This window comes from Beta vulgaris, chromosome 7 (assembly GCF_026745355.1).
Source record: "Beta vulgaris subsp. vulgaris cultivar EL10 chromosome 7, EL10.2, whole genome shotgun sequence".
In the NCBI taxonomy this organism is placed as follows: domain Eukaryota; kingdom Viridiplantae; phylum Streptophyta; class Magnoliopsida; order Caryophyllales; family Amaranthaceae; genus Beta; species Beta vulgaris.
In genome coordinates, this window is record NC_079208.1 from 61,059,280 (window position 1) to 61,079,583 (window position 20,304).

The 20,304-nt window shown below is 38.6% G+C and overlaps 1 protein-coding gene across 1 annotated transcript; it reads right to left on the reverse strand.

Annotated features, from left to right (window-relative positions):
• Positions 1 to 1,704: 1,704 nt before the first annotated feature.
• LOC104900379 (WD-40 repeat-containing protein MSI4) lies at positions 1,705 to 14,668 on the reverse strand. The gene is made up of 15 exons (XM_010687793.4): positions 14,398 to 14,668; positions 13,578 to 13,641; positions 13,388 to 13,474; positions 13,210 to 13,272; positions 6,579 to 6,644; positions 6,374 to 6,448; positions 6,123 to 6,198; positions 4,344 to 4,566; positions 3,838 to 3,919; positions 3,190 to 3,263; positions 3,006 to 3,117; positions 2,831 to 2,905; positions 2,498 to 2,577; positions 2,326 to 2,425; positions 1,705 to 1,979 (listed from the first exon to the last, which is right to left on the reverse strand). The coding sequence occupies exons 1-15, from the start codon at positions 14,538 to 14,540 to the stop codon at positions 1,884 to 1,886; spliced, it is 1,416 nt and encodes a 471-aa protein (XP_010686095.2). The 5' UTR covers positions 14,541 to 14,668; the 3' UTR covers positions 1,705 to 1,883.
• Between the last annotated feature and the right edge of the window lie 5,636 nt (positions 14,669 to 20,304).

The window sequence follows — 20,304 nt, forward strand, 5'->3', positions numbered from 1 at the left end:
TTATTAGTCATGTACATGTGTTCATTTGACTTATCATTCATGAACATTTGACCTGTTAGCCATTTGCATGTGCATGCCATGCTCTATTACAAGCGTGTGCACTATTTATGTTGGACTATAAGGGAAATAAATAGAAATTGCCTTCAATTTAATAGAAAAATTGATAACAATTACTTTGACGATTTTATTTGAAGTTATGTTTATAATTTAGTGTAGAGATCAAGTCTTCTTCTCTAGTTCTCTTCACTCATATAATAAAACAAAATAATTTGTACTATTGACTTTATATTCCCGTCCAAAAGAAAATGAAGTACTATATTCTAAAATTTTCTCATAAATGAAAGTAAAGTTACGAGATAGAGATTTTCTCGCCTTTTTTCTCCTTACTTACAAATGAAATATTATAAGAGTTAACTTTTTCTTTTCTACGTCCCACCTAAAACAACTCCCTAACCCTAATCCTAATTTACCATTAATCGTATTTTCATTATCTCCTTAATATTGTTATACATGGTTGTCAATTGCAACCTTTATTTACTAGATGAAACCAACCTAAATACCTAAAGTACCCCTTTTCTAATAGCCCATTTCTCCCTCTTCTTATATGCATTAGGGGACATAATAATGGTTGTTAGACCTACGCAATATTCATATAACTTGTCTAGTATTCCCTACGTTCCTATTGTCCATCATACTTTGACTTTTTTTTCTCTCAAAAAGATCCTAATACGAAAAACAAACAGGAACAGAGAGAGTACTAAAATTGAAATTAATATATCAAGCTTTGATTTACAAATTAAAATTTATTTTACTAGTCCAAAATAATTTTAAATAATTTCATTTTGTTTTTCTCTTGTTTTTGATAATTTCTATTACTTATTGGGCTGGTTATTACTGATAGACACCAAGTTAAACATTGTCTCGATGAACTACTGTATAGTTTCACTTTCAATTTTTGTTTTAACATTTATAACCATATGTGTTTTTTTGTGTTTTTGTTGATATCACACCCATAAGGTATGTCTCTAACCTAGTGAGATGAATAGACATAATCGCATAGACGTAAAACATGCACTTCCCAATTCTCAAGTCCTACGTCCTAAACCCCCAACCTAAAATATCAAAAAATTAAAAATTTTCTTTGAAAAAAACAATAAAAAGGGAGATACTTTTTAGAAAAAACAAAGAGAGGGAAAGGGTTAGGCCGTAAGTGTAAAGAACTAAATAGAATAGAGACAAGGATCAAAGGAGCCTGCCATTCATCAATATTCAAAAGCAAGAAAATTAACAAATAAAAAGTATCAATTTGACAATTTGTCCACATAAAAAACTTTTAAAACATTAAATTAGTCCGAACATCTCCAAAAACCAATTATCAACGAACATAAAACCCTAATACCTTTTCTTATACTACTTTTGTTAAATTTTTGCAAAATATGTTGAGGCGAATATAAGAAAATCTTATGTGATTTTTTTAATCTTGGATAAATCACAAACGATAGTCAATATAAAATAGCACCCGATCAGATTTATTGATTGATCTATTTTGATGATATATTTTGATTGATTGATCTAGATTTATTGATTGATTTTACCAACTAAAAGAAAATCTATGAAATAGCACCCGATCTCAAGATATTATGAGATGGTCCTGCAGGAGACTCTGCCTAGTGCCTAGCTACTACATCAGATAGAAAACCGTAGTGATCATAGTAATCAAGCTTACATTGGCAAAAGGTGAAATGATGGGACGAAGGTTCACCCAAAAAAAGCAGATTTCATGTTCAATCACAAGAGTCGAAAGACTGTATACATGATATTTGCATCCTTCCAAGTTCTAAGTTTGTTGTCAGCCTAAACATATTCTAATACCGCTGTAAGATTTAAGAGGGGCATGTCGTTACATGGGATCGGAATTTGTCCAACTCTGCTAGGACTTCGTCTTCCGGTCTGTACAGCAAATCAATAATGCGCCATATCTGCAACAGACCCATAGAAGAATCAGTCTTCAATATAAGTCAACTAAAAATCATAGAAATAGTGAAACTTGGTCCATTTGATCATATAGCAGCGTCAAGGGGTCTGTACACTTCAAAAAATTTAAGAAAATTAAATAAAAATAAGTATAATCACTAAAATTGAATTTACATGAACAAAAGAAATGGACCAAGTTATAACTATTGTTTGAACAAATGGACCAAGTTATAACTGAAGCTGCTACTGCAGCTTTGATCAGCATTCTCCAGGTACCCAAAGTGAGCATTTTAGAAATTGTTCAATAATAAAGAGAGATATCAAAAGGATTCGGCAATAAAATTTCAATACCTGCAATGTTCCACCTCCAGCAGAGCTTGAACAATCGTCTGAAACACTGACAATAGTCCATGGATCAATTGAATTCCAGTGAAAGTCAACCACTTTGTCCCTATAGCAAAAGAACTAAAGGTTATACACTTGAAACTACACAAAATGTATTGAAATTCAAAAGAATGTATACCTGTGTCCTGCATGTCTGAAAAATAAACCAGCTGGATAATCTGGAATTCTATTTCCAGTCTCTGTTTTCATGTTACCTGCCTGAGTGTCATCAAAAGAAACAAGATCAGCAGACAGCAGAATATATATATATATATATATATATATATATATATATATATATTTATATATATATATGAAAGTGCATTAAAAAGTTGATGGAAGCAAATATCATGTCCAAATAATGCCTCCAGATCAATCATTTTAAAGCCTTAGCATTCACAAAAGGGCATACCCCTTGCAGCAAAAGGAGAGGAAAGAACTTCAATACACTAATAGAAATTTCTTTTCAAACCTTTTCATAATCCCAGATGTTCAACAGACCATCCTCAGCAGCGCTGCCAAAGATTGATCTATTATGTGGTGACCACTGTATCATAATTCATTATTAATCTATAAGTACAGACATTTTTCAGATATCGCAAGATTATCATATCTTTGGCGACTAAATCAATAAAAGATATGCTGACCTGTACACAAAGAACAGAAGCATCATGGCCCTGAAATTTATGGACAGGTGAGCCAACTCCATTTATAGTGAGATTTCGCCGATCAAACATGTGAACTGAATTATCAGCTGATCTGAATGCACAAAATGATGCGATTAGAGCCAAATTTGTTAACTTTAAATATAAAGTGCAAAAAATCACATACCCAGTCAGAATAAGATTTTCATCATGAGGGTTCCAATCAACACAATGCAGATCAGCATCATGGGCCTTCTCAACCTGATGGAACAATATATTTCATTAGAGATAGCTACCCACATAAGGGCAATTTCCAATATTGCTGTAACTGCACATTTGAATGTGAAATGAATATACTGCAGGTAAAAAGGTTACAAAACCAACAAATACTCAGACAGTTGTCACAATGTCATCTTATGACATTAGATTACCAAGCTAATATTGCTATAGAGGTGCTGCAATTGACAGACAAACAAATGCCTGGGAGAGAATTGCACATGATAGAGAAATGGGCATGCAACATCAATAAAGATATTCTGCGAGAGTGTGATTGTCAAAAGCTCATGATTGGAGACCTTTCTAAGTAAGTCAACCAACTATATTAACAAAGAGTTCTAAGTGAATTCTTTCCTATTTACAAAGAATAACGAATTAGAAAAAAGCATGGGCCATTATCCCTGCGAGTTTTGAAGCATCCCAACAAAATCTCAAATGCTTTTAGACTTGTGCAGTTAAATATACATATCAGAGATTCAAATATAGCAAGCACCATTGCCACTTTGCTCCATATGTTTCAAAAAAAAATCAGGATGGCCAACAGGCACAGACATGTTACCTTACTGGCAGGATTTATTCCAGTTCTCGCATCCCACAATATCAGGCAGGAATCATCGCCCACACTGCAAAACTGCTGCGCACTTCCACAAGCAAAGAAAACATATAAATATAGAAAGATAAACTAACCTAATTTGTAAAGATAAGCAGATGAGAGAGCAATCAGTAAGCCACTGTTCTCATTTAGTGGCGTCTATCTTACTTAGACTCAGTCATTAGTGCCAGACATGAGTATAAGTCCATGTGTTATAGTAGACACTTAGGCACTTAAATCCAAATTCCAAAATGAAGTATCTTCAGTGTTGAAATTTGAAACCTATACCTGGTTGTTCAACATTAGATATGGGTGTTTGAGGTTAGGAGTCCAATTTTCATAACTATTTTTGATGTACCACTGTCATAGCTCCAGACTGATTATATAGCAAGAATTACTTTTCTTTTCTACTCTGTCAGATATTTCAGAGTAAACATATGTTTCAGAAACAAAACAATGATTTTGTAAGCTACCTTGTGGGGCAAAATTGCACATCCTCAACAGTATCATCATGTCCCTTGTATATGCCTCGTGCTCCAACTGAAGGGCTATCAGCATTCCCATTGGTTTTATCAGCAGATTTAGATGCAAATTTGGTATTGCTGCCAGAAGAAGTGGACTTTGCACCCCCTGGTTCTGTTGCTAATGTTGAGATATGATCATGAATACTCCAAAGAACCACGAGCTTATCCTTCCCTAAATGGTAAAACTTCGCTAGTTAAGGGTGAGAATATAAGTAATACTACCTCAATTTAAATCTACTTGTTGCATATATTAAGCCTTAAGGTAATTCATATGTCCGGATGAAGGAACTAGTATATAATTTCACTAAAAGGACATTAAATGGCACAAACAACAAAAACCATACATTAGATATCTTCCTGCATTCAGAAAATTCTAAGGAAACCACCCTAAGTCCTTGAGTAGGTTGATAATGTAATAACTTCACAAATTTTTGAATCATTACAAAAGTCATTGCGAGGTGAGGCAATATGAACTTCTATCTCCTGCATCAGCCAACAACCATATAGACCCTCATCGGACAAGGGTCAAGATCTGTAAGCCATCAATATAACTAGAAACATATTTGAGTAATCCAGCCAAGGTCACATAAAATATCAGGCACGGGAACAGCAACAAACAACCAGCAGAAAGTGCATAGCTGCTTCAGCAAAGTCCAGAGAAGACAAGATGTATGCAATAACACAGAAAATTCTTAGAAAATAGTCAATAGAAGTATAAAAACACTAGAGATAGAAATGTCTCTGAGCAACATAACCTGCTTTTCTGCCACTGACTGGCTGAACAGCTTGTCAGGTTTGGGTAGGTCACTATATCCCTTAACTACAATTGTTAAGCACCAAAGATTCTCAAAATTCGTATGTATAATGGGGAAAGGCGAATTGCGAGCATACTCGATGTCGATGTGAAGCAGCTATGCAAAGAGGAATATTAAGGTGTATAAATTTTACTAGGGAACCTATACATAATATTGAAAATGTAATACAGAAAGTGAGAAAACACTGAACAATCTGAACTACTATCAATCAAAAGGAAATTCACTCTTTAACAGACAAGAAGTATGCCGACAATGACTCACTCCTTTTCTTGTGTTTCATTTTCCCAGAACAGGAGTGTGTCATTCCTCTTCCTCTCTAAGAATAAAAGTCTCCAAAACGAGAGACCCAACACATTAATGAAATCTCCATGTAGGGAATGCTCCTCCCTTCCCATAAACTCGAGGTTACTCTCTAACCTCCAATGGTATATATCTCTTCAGTATGCAAAGATAAGAAAATTGTAGACCAACTTATAAGTATGTCTCTTATGTAGAGCACATTATAACTTTGTCCCTCCATGCCAGTTAAAAGCTAATCCAACTCTGCAAAAAGCATTAGCCGCTGACATAGACCATGCCGGCAATTGTTCAAAATCCCAAGTTGAAAGTGGTGTGGCCCAAATGTCTCACCAAATCTATTTGGACCAACATAAATGAAATATATAGTAAACTAAGGGGGAAAACTGATATTTTTCAACAAATTTGTATTGTGATGGCTTCCCCATAGCATAGCGAACAGAAGGCAAAATACGTATACTGTCCTCATAATTGCAGCGCCAACATCATAAACAACGTAAAGCATGGCATTCCTTCAAGAACTAGCATCAACCAAACGATAACAAAAAGGAGTAGAAAATGACACAAAATTGCATGACATCACCAGTGTGGTACTATAATGAAATACGATTCACACCTCCAGAAAGCACAAGTGGTTCACAAGAGCACATTGCAAGAGCGAATTCAGCATTTTCCTGGTGTCCAGTCAATATCTGCATGAAAAGGGATCAGCTAACCACTGAAATCAGATTTCAAACATGATAAATTTTCTATCTTTTTATTAAGCACTTGCCAAGGTGTTGCAAAACAATATGAATGGTACCAATAAAGGCTTTCTCAAACACATGACAACAAAATGATGAAAGAGAAGGTAGACTTCAGCCACACCAGATCTGGACGAGAGCTATGAGCTCCTAAAATAGCATGACGACTAGGTTGATTTTCCACATCCCATATCAAAACCTGAACAGAAGCAATAAGTTAACTTTCAACTTGAAATTAACAATGATAGCAATATCAAAGGTCGCATACAATATATACATTTCAATTATCATGTTATGGACCTGCATACATATTTAAATAAGCAACTTACATCAGGGCTGTCAGTGTGTGTAGCCACTATGTTACTGTTCTGTGGGAGCTCTCTGATCCTGTTGACCTGAACACAAGCAAACATATTGTAGCTACCAATATGAGAGTTTATCAGAGCAACAATAAATGAGCAAGCAATAGTCAAGGCTTATTCTACTCCTGTTGCTGCTAGCTCAAATCAATCATAGACACAAGAAAAAAGGTGCGGTTTAAGAAGCTCTTCGAATTCCTCTGCCATTGATAATGCATGGTATATAACATTTCATTATAATACTATAAATGATCATGCTATTCCTGAGGAAAAATGGTCTGATTAGCAATGTTTCTTAAATCTGATTAGCACTCAAGAACAGGGAAAAAAAACGCGGTCGCGATCGCGGTCGCGTTCGCGGGAACGGTCGCGTTGTCGGGGGAACGGCTTGTAACGGCGAAATAGAATGTTTCGCGGCCGACGCGGCGTGAATTTTTTTAAAAAATTCACATTAATATGTTTTAACCTTATTTGCATTGTTTTAGTTTATGAAGCATTATTAGAACATAATATAATCAAATCTAATAGAATATCATGTTTCCTCAACTATATAATTAAATCATAAAAAAAAAATGGCCAATGTTTGAAAAGAACGGATGTAACGGGGATAAAATCGTTCTAACGCGGCGAGTTCGCGTTACGGAATGGACAACGCAGCGAGAAGTACGTGAATTTTATTATGGCGTTCCGTAACGGGATTTCGCGGAACGGCAAATCCAAAATCCGTTACAGAACGGCCGTTCTGTAACGGAATGGGAGAGTTTTAATTCCATGCTCAAGAAGTTGCATATGCCTCACTACTATATGAACAGAGTGAAAAAAGCACTAACAACAAACTCAAATCCACTCAAGAATCTTCAGATGATTGCTTAAACTTGGGCAAGACCAACTCGGTGTCTGGACATCCTCTATTAAGATCGATCCTCAAATTTGCGAACAATCTTGGGGCGTAGGGTATGTAGATCAGCTTGTTTAGAGTTACTTCCACTCTCTAGAGCTTACAATTTATCTCGATGGAATTCTACATGTTTTAGTTAGAAGAATCATTGGTTACTTTGCCCAATGATTCAAGTTGGCCAATTACCAGTTTACCACGAGAGCGCAATGTGAAATGCCACCATAATATGAACTAGTAGGTTAAATAACCAAAGAGCTAAAAGTTACACAAATAGTCTGGGCCCCTTGCAACATGCCCAAGATAACATAGTATCGGAGTTTTTCTTTTAATATGATGCTGAGAATCAACCCACTAAACCACTCATTACTTACATGAGAAGGGGCAAGAGAGGGAATGCACACATTAATGCCACCTAGCTAATATCTGTTATTTTACTTGTGGGTCAAGTAGACTTACTCTATAAATATGCTATGAACTCACGTTTACGTAACCGATAATAGTTGTTTGGATGAAATTAGGCACAAATCAACCAATACAACTCCTCACTAATTCGAGAAAATGAGGAACTCTCCCAGTATTATTCATTCACTCAGTATTTGCTTACCTCTGTAATGAGCTAACAGCACATTATATATACTACTAACAGATTCCCTCCAAGGGTAGTGGGAGAAATAGTTAGTTAGAGCTAACAGATAAAAGAAAAAGCAAATTAAAACATATTGCATAAAGACAGTATTGCCCTCATCATTTCTGTTACTAGTTAAACCCCTTTTACTTGCCCTTCTTTCTTCTCGCATAAGTAGCTATGATGGGTGGCCTATCCCAATCTTTGCATTACCCCCCACCCAAACTTTCACCTTGTCCTCAAGGTGGAAGGAGGGAAAGTTGGAGTTGAGCTTAGTGAACTCTTCCCAAGTAGCTTCCTGCACTGGTAAGTTCTGCCACTGGATGAGCACTTCAGTAGTAGAGGAATCCCCATTAGGAACTTGTCTCACTCCAATCACTTCTGCTGGAGCACCGTTTCTGATGATAAGTCTCGAGGGAGGGTGGGCTGAACTGAGTGGAGTCCTACAGCCTGCTTGAGTTGTGAGACATGAAACACAGGATGAATCCGAGCTTCATCTGGAAGGGCCAGTTTGTAAGCTACCTTTCCAACCTTCTGAAGAATCTCATAAGGACCATAGAATCTAGCAGCCAACTTTTCAAATGGTCGTTTAACCAAAGAACTCTGTCTATATGGCCTGAGTTTGAGGTATACCCACTCTCCTACATCAAATTGTACATCCCTTCTATGCTCATCCTCCTGTTTCTTCATGGAATTTTGGGCTTTTAAGAGAGCAAACTTTAACTCATCCAGCATAGCATCTCAGCAAGTGAGGAGGCTCTCTGCCATACAAAGCCTTAAAGGGGGTGCATTTGGTGGAGTGGTAGGGTTGAAGCAACCCAGCTGGCTTGTACATACTTAGTGACTGCCTTTCTCATCCCCTGCGAAAACCATTCTGCAGCTATCCTCTGGTAGGTTTTAAAATCTCCAGAATGTCCCCCATAGGTCAATTGTGATACATCTGTAGGATACTCTGAGTGAGGGGAGAATGGCTGGGAATCACCAGTCTCCCTTTGTACTTCAACACCTCATACCCTTTAGGAGACAGAGACCCTTCTGCTATAGCCTGTGTGAGCTGTTGGAGAGCCTCATCTTCTTTAATCACCACCTGAATCTGTTCCCAAGGCACTAAGTGAGAGGACAGGAGGTGGTTACACTCTACTCTTGAGGAATCCACTCTAGAAAGTGCATCAGCCACCTTATTTTAAGGTCCGGGTTTGTAGTGTATTTCAAAGTCATAACCAAGGAGCTTACTCATCCATCTCTGGTACTCAGTTCCCACCTCTCTCTGCTCCATCAAATACCTCAAACTCTGTTGGTCTGAGAGGATGATGAAATGTCTTCCCAACAAATAGTGCTCACAGCCATCAACTCCTTTTCATAAATTGACTTGGAATGAGCTCTTAGACCCAAGGTCTTGTTGTAGTAAGCTATGGGGTGCCCCTGCTGCATTAATACAACCCCCAACCACTGGCCCACTAGCATCAGCCTCTAACACAAAGGGCAGTGAGAAGTTTGGCATCTCCAATACAGGAGCAGTAGCCAACGCTGACTTCAATGCTTCAAATGACTAAGTAGCAGCACGATTCCACCCAAAATTGTCCTTTTTAAGTTGTTCAGTCATTGGTTGAGCTATGCTAGCATAGCCTTTGATGAACTTCCTGTAGTAGCCAGTTAACCCCAAAAACCTCTTAGTTCCCTCGAGTTAGAAGGAATAGGCCACTATGTGATGGCCTGTATTTTGGTTTGATCAACTGCCACTCCCTTGGCAGAGATAACATGCCCCAGATATGCTACCTCCTGTCTCCAGAGCTCACATTTTTTTCTGTTGGCATAAAGCTCATGCTGTTGTAGGAGCTGGAACACCTTAGTTAGGTGCTCTAAATGTTCAGAAGCTGTTAATATATCATTGAAGAACACGAGCACAAACCTCCTCAAATAAGGCTTAAACACATCATTCATCAAAGCCTGAAAAGTGGCTTGGGCATCTGTCAATCCAAAGGGAATAACTAAGAATTCATAATGCCCCTCATGAGTTCTAAAAGCTGTCTTTGGTATATCCTCCTTCATTTTAATCTGGTGGTACCCTAGTTTAGAGAACATGGTAGCCCCATGTAGCTCATCAAGTAACTCTTCAATAATGGGGATTGGAAATTTGTCAGAAACAGTGGCCTTATTGAGAGCTCTATAGTCAACACAGAATCTCCAAGACCCCTCTTTCTTTTTAACCAACAACACAGGACTAGAATAGGCACTAGATGATACTTGAATGATACCAGCCAATAACATTTCCTTAATAAGCTTCTCTATTTCATCTTTTTGAAATTGTGGGTACCTATAAGGTCTTACACTAACTGGATTCTCTCCATGCTTCAATTAATTGAATGCTCATGATTTCTACTAGGGGAAAGCCAGAGGGCATGTGGAATACCTGATCAAACTGGCCAAGAAGTTCCTGTAGTTCAGGAGGTCCCTCATACTCCTGTTCCTTTTCACTCTGCAACAAATTCAACTCCAACAGCAGCCCCCCTTTTTCCTTCTTGATTGTCTTTAGCATTGCCTTCGAGGAGATTCCTGTTCTGCCCAAGGTGGGATCCCCTTTCAGGGTTATAGTTGTTCCATTGAGCTGAAACTTCAGGGGTCTGTGTCTTCCAGTTTGTGCTCATTGTGCCCAGCTTTTCTAACCATTGTATACCCAGTATCACATCTGAGTTTCCAAGAGGGAGAGGCAAGAAATCCTCAATCACCAATGCTTCTTGTAGCTCTACTCTCACAGCCTTGCATTCTCCTGTACCTTGCACCATTTCTCCTATTCCCAACGAGACTTCAAACCTGCTTGAGGGTGAAATGGGGATATTCAATTTCTCAACCACAGAAGTTGATATGAAGTTGTGTGTAGCCCCCGGATCTATCATGATCACCACTGTCACTCCTTCAATAGTGCCTTTCAGCTTGAGTGTTTTAGGGCTACTAATTCCCATTACATAGTTCAATGATATTTCTGGTTGTTGGACCCCTTCTTGGTATTCCTCTCCTAAATCATCCTCCACTTCTTCACCTTCCTCCCCTTCAATTGTAAGCAGAGCACTCAACTCTTTTCCCCTGCATTTATGATTAAAACTCCATTTCTCATCACATTTAAAGCATAATCCCTTCTCCCTTTTCTGTTGCATCTCAGACTCGGTTAATCTCCTTATTACTCCTTTGGGTTTAAAGGTTGAGTGGGTTTGGGTTTTAGGTGTGTTTGAAGCTGTGGATTGAAGGGAGCTTGAAGCTGAATGAGTTGGGATGGATGAGTTTCGGCTAATTTGGCTATGTTGGTTATGAGATGGGGGGTGGGTAGTGTAGCTAGAATTTCTGGGTGGGTAAGGATTATTGGGGAAGGTTGGGGTTGAAGAGGTGCGGTTCAGTCCAAAGCCAGGCCCATTTCGGAAGGCCCACCTCTTAGGTTCAGCATTTTTAAACTTCACCTCCAACTTCTGGGCTAATTCCATAGCGTGGTCCAAGTCAGCTGGGCCCAACACCCTCACCTCATCCCTTATGTGCTCACAAAGCCCATTAACAAACTGGCTCTTGGGGTGCCAGCAATTCCACAAACTTCTTAGTATACTCCCCAACATCACCGGTCTGGTGGTGCGCGAGCCACTGCTCGTGTAAGCTTCCGACGGCCGTCGCTCGGGATTTCTTCAATAACATGCCCTTCAACTCCTCCCATCTTCGAATAGGATGCCTCTGATTCTCCCATTGATACCAAAATAATGCGTCCCCTTCCAAAGCCACCACCGATGCTTCCACCTTATCGTCTTCGCTGAGCCGGTAGAAGTGAAAAAACCGCTCCGCCCAGATGATCCAACCGTCCGGATTGTTACCATCAAAGAGAGGCAAGTCGATCTTCTTAAATCGCCATCCCCCGTTGTCGTTACCGGAGAGTGTCTTGAATACACCGGAATTTCTCCCGTTTCCCGGAGATTCATTCCTCCCTTCCCCTTCTGGAGGTGGTCTGTCCCTCCGAAGCGCCTCAAGCTCAGCTCTCAGCTCTCTGTGAATAGCTTCGTTTTCTCCTCTGATCTGAGTGATCAATCCTTCTTGATTGATCCTCGATCTGTCAATCCTTCCCTCCATTCTCGTGGCGTTTTGTTCAACTTCTCCGGTGAGTTTGGCGATCGCAGTCGCCATTTGAGTTAACGCTTCTTGCAAGGGTTGATTCGCCCGAGCCACCTCCGTGGCAATTACCTAAGCACTCTCCGCCCTGAATTCCACCAGTTGTTGCTCGATTTGCTCAATTCGCTGGGTATTTGTTGCTCCCATCACCATTTTTCCCAGTCTCGTGCTCGCTCTGATACCACTTTTGCTATGAACTCACGTTTACGTAACCGATAATAGTTGTTTGGATGAAATTAGGCACAAATCAACCAATACAACTCCTCACTAATTCGAGAAAATGAGGAACTCTCCCAGTATTATTCATTCACTCAGTATTTGCTTACCTCTGTAATGAGCTAACAGCACATTATATATACTACTAACAGATTCCCTCTAAGGGTAGTGGGAGAAATAGTTAGTTAGAGCTAACAAATAAAAGAAAAAGCAAATTAAAACATATTGCATAAAGACAGTATTGCCCTCATCATTTCTGTTACTAGTTAAACCCCTTTTAATTGCCCTTCTTTCTTCTCGCATAAGTAGCTATGATGGGTGGCCTATCCCAATTCTTTGCAAAATAGCACAGAGGATGTAATTAGAAGTCAGGAAATAAGTAGAGTATTGTACCCCCTTATGGAGAGACCTTACCTCTCGGAAGTGAGGGTTGTATTTGTTAATCTTTCTCTGAATTATCAATACAATATCTATCCCCCCTCTTTTTGGTGCTAATGTTGTTGTGTCCCCTTGTTATTGAGTTTGATTCACAACATATGACTTATTGATAAGACTCATATTTCAAACATTGAATCACGGAATCAGAACACTTGAAACCACCAGCCCTAAATAACAAGATAAAATAACCAAACTAATTTGAAAATGCTTAACAAGTAAGCTGATTGCACATATACGTATGTGACTGTTGAAGTAAACCCTCATAAAGAAAACAATAGTCATACCTCCCCTGGATGTATGATGGTTTTGAACTTCTTTACAAAGGGAGAACGAGCTTCTTCATTAAACTGCAATAAAAAGATCAGAAAAGGCAGATAATTTTAAAAGGTTAACATTTGTATCATAACAATTGATAGGAGAAAATCTTTTGACAAGTGATATAGCAAGCAAAGATGATATTGCCTGCGATATATGCTCCGCAGCAGCAACTCTAGGTTTAACAACCTCCACATTTGCAATAACGAGTGTATTTGGAACACTCCCGTCAGTCTGAAAATAGAGGTAAGGAGGATCAACCTTTATAGTGTGCAAACTGCAAACATGACATACATACTTGGCAAACTGACAATACATATCATGAGAATGAGATTGCCTGTTCAGAGAGGTAAAGGCGCTGTCGATTCTTGTAAGTGGCTTGCTCTAGAAGTGGACCCCATCTAAAACATTACATCATACAATCCTCATATAAATTTGAGATAGAATTACAGAGGACAAGCAACAGTCACAATAATGCATTGAAAACCTTAATCGCAAATAAAAATCATGAGCACGAAGACGGAAAAACTTTATAAGGCATTAGACTGGCTAAGAAACTAGTCAATCTACAAACAACCCATCAGCAATCACCTCAGACCACCAAGAATTCACATTGAAAGTCCCACAACCCGACCCAACGTTCCTGCAAAGCTCGTCTGCATATCAAAGCATCAAACAACCACCACACGAGTCACGAAAACAGCCCAGTACGAGTTACGCTCTAGGGAACTCCAAATATAGGCAATATGACCCCCAACTAGCTGAAGCAGACAATGATATAATAGGATGCAAGAATACTTAAACTTAATCCATCCTAAAGTATATTCTGATTGTGTGCGGTGTGCTACTACTTTAAGTTTCAGTTAAAAAGACATAAAAATTAAACCCATGTCAACATCAATAACACGCATTTCATAAATTAACATCGAAACACAAGAAGAATAACAAAACATTTGTTTTCCTGATACATAAACCCAAAAAAGCCCAGTAAATTTGACATACATTTGTCATAAAATTACACCGAAGTTTAACTCATAAATCTATTCAGAAAAAAAGAAACAAAGAGATTATACCCAAAAACACGCATTTCCTCTAAAGTAGTACTAAAAGAGAAAAGTGAAAATGCAGACGACAATAGAGAAAAGAGAGAAAAAAACCGGCAAGAAAGAGAAGGCCAAACAAGATTGTGGTTAGCGAGCCAATCATAGAGAATTGGAACCAGAGACTTCCACTGGCTGTACTTCTCGTCTACCGTTAATGCTCCTCCTTTTCCACCTTTTCCTCTACCTTTCTCCGTCATCCCTCTCCCTCTCTCTGTGTGATTTATCTGGGTTTTGTTTCCCGCTTTTTCTGCCTCCTCTTTCCTTCTAGATACTGGAAATGTAGTAGTGGAGAAATGTAGTAGTGGAGTGAGAGTAAGTGCAGTTGTGGTTTTGAGAATAAACAAACGAAGCCTGCCGTGGTCTTAATTGATTCGGCCCAAGAGAAGAGAAGTCCGAATAGTCAGGCCAAGAATGATCTAAAGTACTATTTTAAGCCCAATTAATTATTACTGATAATTAATTGTATTAGGAGCCCATAAAACATTTTGAGCCCTAAGTGTACTTAGGGACCAGAAGAGGCATCCTTAATTTTATTTTATGAAATCTTCGAAATGACAAAGAGGCATGTACCCCGGTTCACTAACCCGGAGGATTTTTTAAAATATGTTTGATTTCTAATAAAATGGCACTATAAAGCATATTTGACCGAAAGGGCCCCAAACAGTGAAAGCCAAAGTCTTCCAAAGGCTTCGTGTTGCCTTTTTAGGATAGTTTTAAGTAATCACGAAAAATGCCTCACAGGCTTGGATCGGGGGTCACCAAACATAGAGATTTTAAAGAATTGTTGAAATCTTTAGAAAAATGGTATCGGAGGAACTTCGACCGTCTAGAAATCAATGCGCAGGAGCCCTAAGTCTACTCGAGGACCAGAAAAAGCATCCTTAGTTCGATTTTATGAAATCTCCAAAATAACACTCAGGCGTGTATCCTGGTTCACTAACTCGTAGGATTTTTCAAAATGTGTTTGATTTCTCATAAAATGGCATTGTTAAGCACATTTGACCGAAAGGGCCCCAAATAGTGAAAGAAAAAGTCTTCCGAAGATTTCGTGTTGCCTTTTTATGATAGTTTTAACCAATCACGAAAAATGCCTCACAGGCGTGTACCAGGGTCAGCGAACATAGAGATTTTAAAAATTTGTTGAAATATTTAGAAAAATGGCATCGGAAGGAACTTCGACCGTCTAAAAATCAATGCACAAGAACCCTAAGTCTACTCGGGGACCAGAAGAGGCATCCTTAGTTTGATTTTATGAAATCTCTGAATTAACAATCAGTTAATTACCCCGGTTCACTAACTCGGAAGATTTATGATAATATGTTTGATTTCTCATAAAATGGCACTGTAAAGCACATTTGACCGAAAGGACCCCAAATTGTGAAAGCTAAAGTCTTCTAAAGGTTTCGAGTTGCCTTTTTAGCAAAGTTTTCAGTAATCACGGAAAATGCCTCACAGGCGTGTACCGGGGGTCACCGAACATAGAGATTTTAAAGATTTTTTAAAATCTCTAGAAAAATGGCATCGGAAGGAACTTCGACCGTCTAGTAATAAATGCGCAGTAACCCTAAGTCTACTCGGGGACCAGAAGAGGCATCCTTAGTTTGATTTTATGAAATCTCCAAAATAACACTTAGGCATGTACCCCGGTTCACTAACTCATAGGATTTTTGAAAATGTGTTTGATTTCTCATAAAAAGCACTGTAAAGCACATTTGACCGAAAGGTCCCCAAATAGTGAAAGCCAAAGTCTTCCCAAGGTTTCGTGTTGCCTTTTTAGGATAGTTTTAAGTAATCACGAAAAATGTCTCACATGTGTGTACCGGGGGTCACCGAACATAGAGATTTTAAAGAATTGTTGAAATCTTTAGAAAAATGGCATCACTTCGACCGTCTAGAAATCAATGCACAGGAACTTTAAATTTACTCGAGGACCAAAAGAGACATCCTTAGTGTGATTTTATGAAATCTCCAAAATATAACTCAGGCGTGTACCCCTGTTCACTAACTCGGAGGATTTTTGAAAATATGTTTGATTTCTCATAAAATGGCCCTGTAAAGCACATTTGACCGAAAAGGCCCAAAATAGTGATAGTAAAAGTCTTCTAAATAATTCGTGTTGCCTTTTTATTATTGTTTTCAGTAATCATGAAAAAAGCCTCACAGGCGTGTACGGGGGATCACTAAACATAGAGATTTTAAAGAATAGTGCAAATCTTTGGAAAACTGGCATATGAAAGAACTTCGACCGTCTAGAAATCAATGCACAGAAACCCTAAGTCTACTCGGGGACCAGAAAAGGCATCCTTAGTTTGATTTTCTGGAATCTCCAATATAACACTCAGGCGTGTACCCCGGTTCACTAACTCGTAGGATTTTTGAAAATGTGTTTGATTTCTTATAAAATGGGACTGTCAAGCACATTTGACCCAAAGGGCCCCAAATAGTGAAAGCCAAAGGCTTCTAAAGGTTTCGTGTTGCCTTTTTAGCATAGTTCTCAGTAATCACGAAAAATGCCTCACAGTCATGTACCGGGGGTCACTGAACATAGAGATTATAAAGAATTGTTGAAATCTTTAGAAAAATGGCATCGGAAGGAACTTCGACCGTAGAGAAATCAATGCGTAGAAACCCAACGTCGACTCGGGGACCAAAAGTGGCATCCTTAGTTTGATTTTATGAAATCTCCAAAATAACACTAACACGTGTACCCCGGTTCACTAACACATAAGATTTTTGAAAATGTGTTTGATTTGTCATAAAATGGAACTGTAAAGCACATTTGACCCAAAGGTCCCCAAAGAATGAAAGCCAAAGTCTTCCAAAGGTTTCGTGTTGCCTTTTTAGCATAGTTTTCTTAATCACGAAAAATGCCTCACAGGCGTGTACCGGGGTCACCGAACATAGAGATTTTAAAGAATTGTTGAAATCTTTAGAAAATGGCATCGGAAGGAACTTCGACCGTCTAGAAATCAATGCAAATGAACCCTAAGTCTACCCGAGGACCAGAAGAGGCATCCTTAGTGTGATTTTGTGAAATCTCCAAAATAACACTCAGGCGTGTACCCCGGTTCACTAACTCAGAGGATTTTTGAAAATATGTTTGATTTCTCATAAAATGGCACTGTAAAGCACATTTGACCGAAAGGTCCCCAAATAGTGATATTCAAAATCTTCAAAATATTTCGTGTTGCCTTTATAGCATAGTTTTCAGTAATCACGAAAAATGCCTCACAGGCGTGTACGGGGGGTCACTGAACATAGAGTTTTTAAAGAATTGTTCAAATCTTTGAAAAACTAGCATCTGAAGGAACTTCGACCGTCTAGAAATCAATGCGCAGGAACCCTAAGTCTACTCGGGGACCAGAAGAGGCATCCTTAGTTTGATTTTCTGAAATCTCAGAAATAACATTCAGGCGTGTACCCCGGTTCACTAACTCGTAGGATTTTTTAAAATGTGTTTGATTTCTCATAAAATGGCACTATTAAGCACATTTGACCGAAATGGGCCAAATAGTGAAAGCAAAAGTCTTCCCAAGGTTTCGTGTCAGGGAACAGAGAGATTTTAAAAAATTGTTCAAATTTTTGGAAAAATGGCATCGGAAAGAATTTCGACCGTCTAGAAATCAATGCACAGGAACCCTAAGTCTAATCGGGGACCAGAGGCATCCTTAGTTTGATTTTCTGAAATCATCAAAATAACACTCAGGTGTTTACCCCGGTTCACTAACTCGTAGGATTTTTGAAAATGTGTTTTATTTCGTATAAAATAGCACTGTAAAGCACATTTGACCCAAGGGCCCCAAATAATGAAGCCAAAGTTTTTGAAAGGTTTCGTGTTGTCTTTTTAGCATAGTTTTTCAATAATCACGAAAAATGCCTCACAGACTTGTACGGTCACCGAACATAGTGATTTTAAAGAATTTTTTAGATCTATAGAAAAATGGCATCGGAAAGAACTTCGACCGTCTAGAAATCAATGCGCAGGAACCCTAAGTCTACTCGGGGACCAAAATAACACTCAGGCGTGTAGCTCGGTTCACTAACTCGTAGGATTTTTGAAAATGTGTTTGATTTCTCATAAAATGGCACTGTAAAACACATTTGACCAAAAGTGCCCCAAATAGTGAAAGCAAAAGTCTTTCGAAGGTTTCGTGTTGCCTTTTTATCCTAGTTTTAAGTAATCACGAAAAATGTCTCACAGGCGTGTACCGGGGGTCGACGAACATCGAGATTTTAAATAATTGTTCAAATCTTTGGAAAAATGGCATCGGAAGGAACTTCGACCATCTAAAAATCAATGCATAGGAACCCTAAATCTACTCGGGGAACAGAAGAGGCATCTTTAGTTTGATTTTTTGAAATATTCAAAATAACACTCAGGCGTGTAACTCAGTTCACAAACTCGTAGGATTTTTGAAAATGTGTTTGATTTCTGATAAAATGGCACTTTTAAGCACATTTGACAAAAAGGGCCCCAAATAGTGAAAGCAAAAGTCTTCTAAAGGTTTCGTGTTGCCTTTTCATGATAGTTTTAAGTAATCACGAAAAATGCCTCAAAGGCGTGTACCGGGGGGTCAGCGAACATTAAGATTTAAAGAAATTGTTCAAATCTTTGGAAAAATGGCATCGGAAGGAACTTCGACCGTCTAGAAATCAATGCATAGGAACCCTAAGTCTACTCGGGGACCAGAAGAGGCATCCTTAGTTTGATTTTACGAAATCTCCAAAATAACACTCAGGCGTGCTCCCCGGTTCAATAACTCGTAGGATTTTTGAAAATGTGTTTGTGTTTGATTTCTCATAAAATGGGACTGTAAAGAACATTTGACCCAAAGGGCCCGAAATAATGAAAGCCAAAGTCTTCTAAAGGTTTCGTGTTGCCTTTTTAGCATCGTTTTCAGTAATCATGAAAAATGCCTCACAGGCTTGTACAGGGGGTCACCGAACATAGAGATTTTAAAGAATTGTTGAAATCTATAGAAAACTGGCATCAGAAGGAACTTCGACCGTCTATAAATCAATGCACAAGAACCCTAAGTCTACTTGAGGACCAGAAAAGGCATCCTTAGTGTGATTTTATGAAATTTCCAAAATAACACTCAGGCGTGGACCCCGGTTCACTAACTCGTAGAATTTTTGAAAATGTGTTTGATTTCTCATAAAATGGCACTGTAAAGCACATTTGACCAAAAGGGCTCCGAATAGTGATAGTCAAAGTCTTCCCAAGGTTTCGTGTTGCCTTTTTAGCATAGTTTTCTAAATCACGAAAAATGCCTCACAGGCGTGTACCGGGGGTCACCAAACATAGAGATTTTAAAGAATTGTTGAAATCTTTAGAAAAATGGCATCGGAAGGAACTTCGACCGTCTAGAAATCAATGCACATGAACCCTAAGTCTACATGAGGACCAAAAGAGGCTTCCTTAGTGTAATTTTATGTAATCTCCAAAATAACACTCAGGCGTGTACCCCAGTTCACTAACTCGTAGGATTTTTGAAAATAGGCTTGGTTTCTCATAAAATGGAATTATAAAGGACATTTGACCGAAATGGCCCCCAAATAGTGATAGTCAAAGTCTTCTAAATATTTCGTGTTGTCTTTTTAGCATAGTTTTCATTAATCACGAAAAATGCGTGAGAGGCGTGTACGAGGGGTCACTGAACATAGAGATTTTAAAGAATTGTTCAAATCTTTGGAAAACTGGCATCTGAAGGAATTTCGACCGTCTAGAAATTAATGCACAGGAACCCTAAGACTATTCGGTGACCAGAAGAGGCATCCTTAGTTTGATTTTCTGAAATCTACATAATAATACTCAAGCGTGTACACCGGCTCACAACTACGAGATTTTTGAAAATGTGTTTGATTTTCATAAAATGGCACTGTAAAGCACATTTGACCGAAAGAGCCCCAAATAGTGAAAGCCAAAGTCTTCTAAAGGTTTCGTGTTGCCTTTTTAGC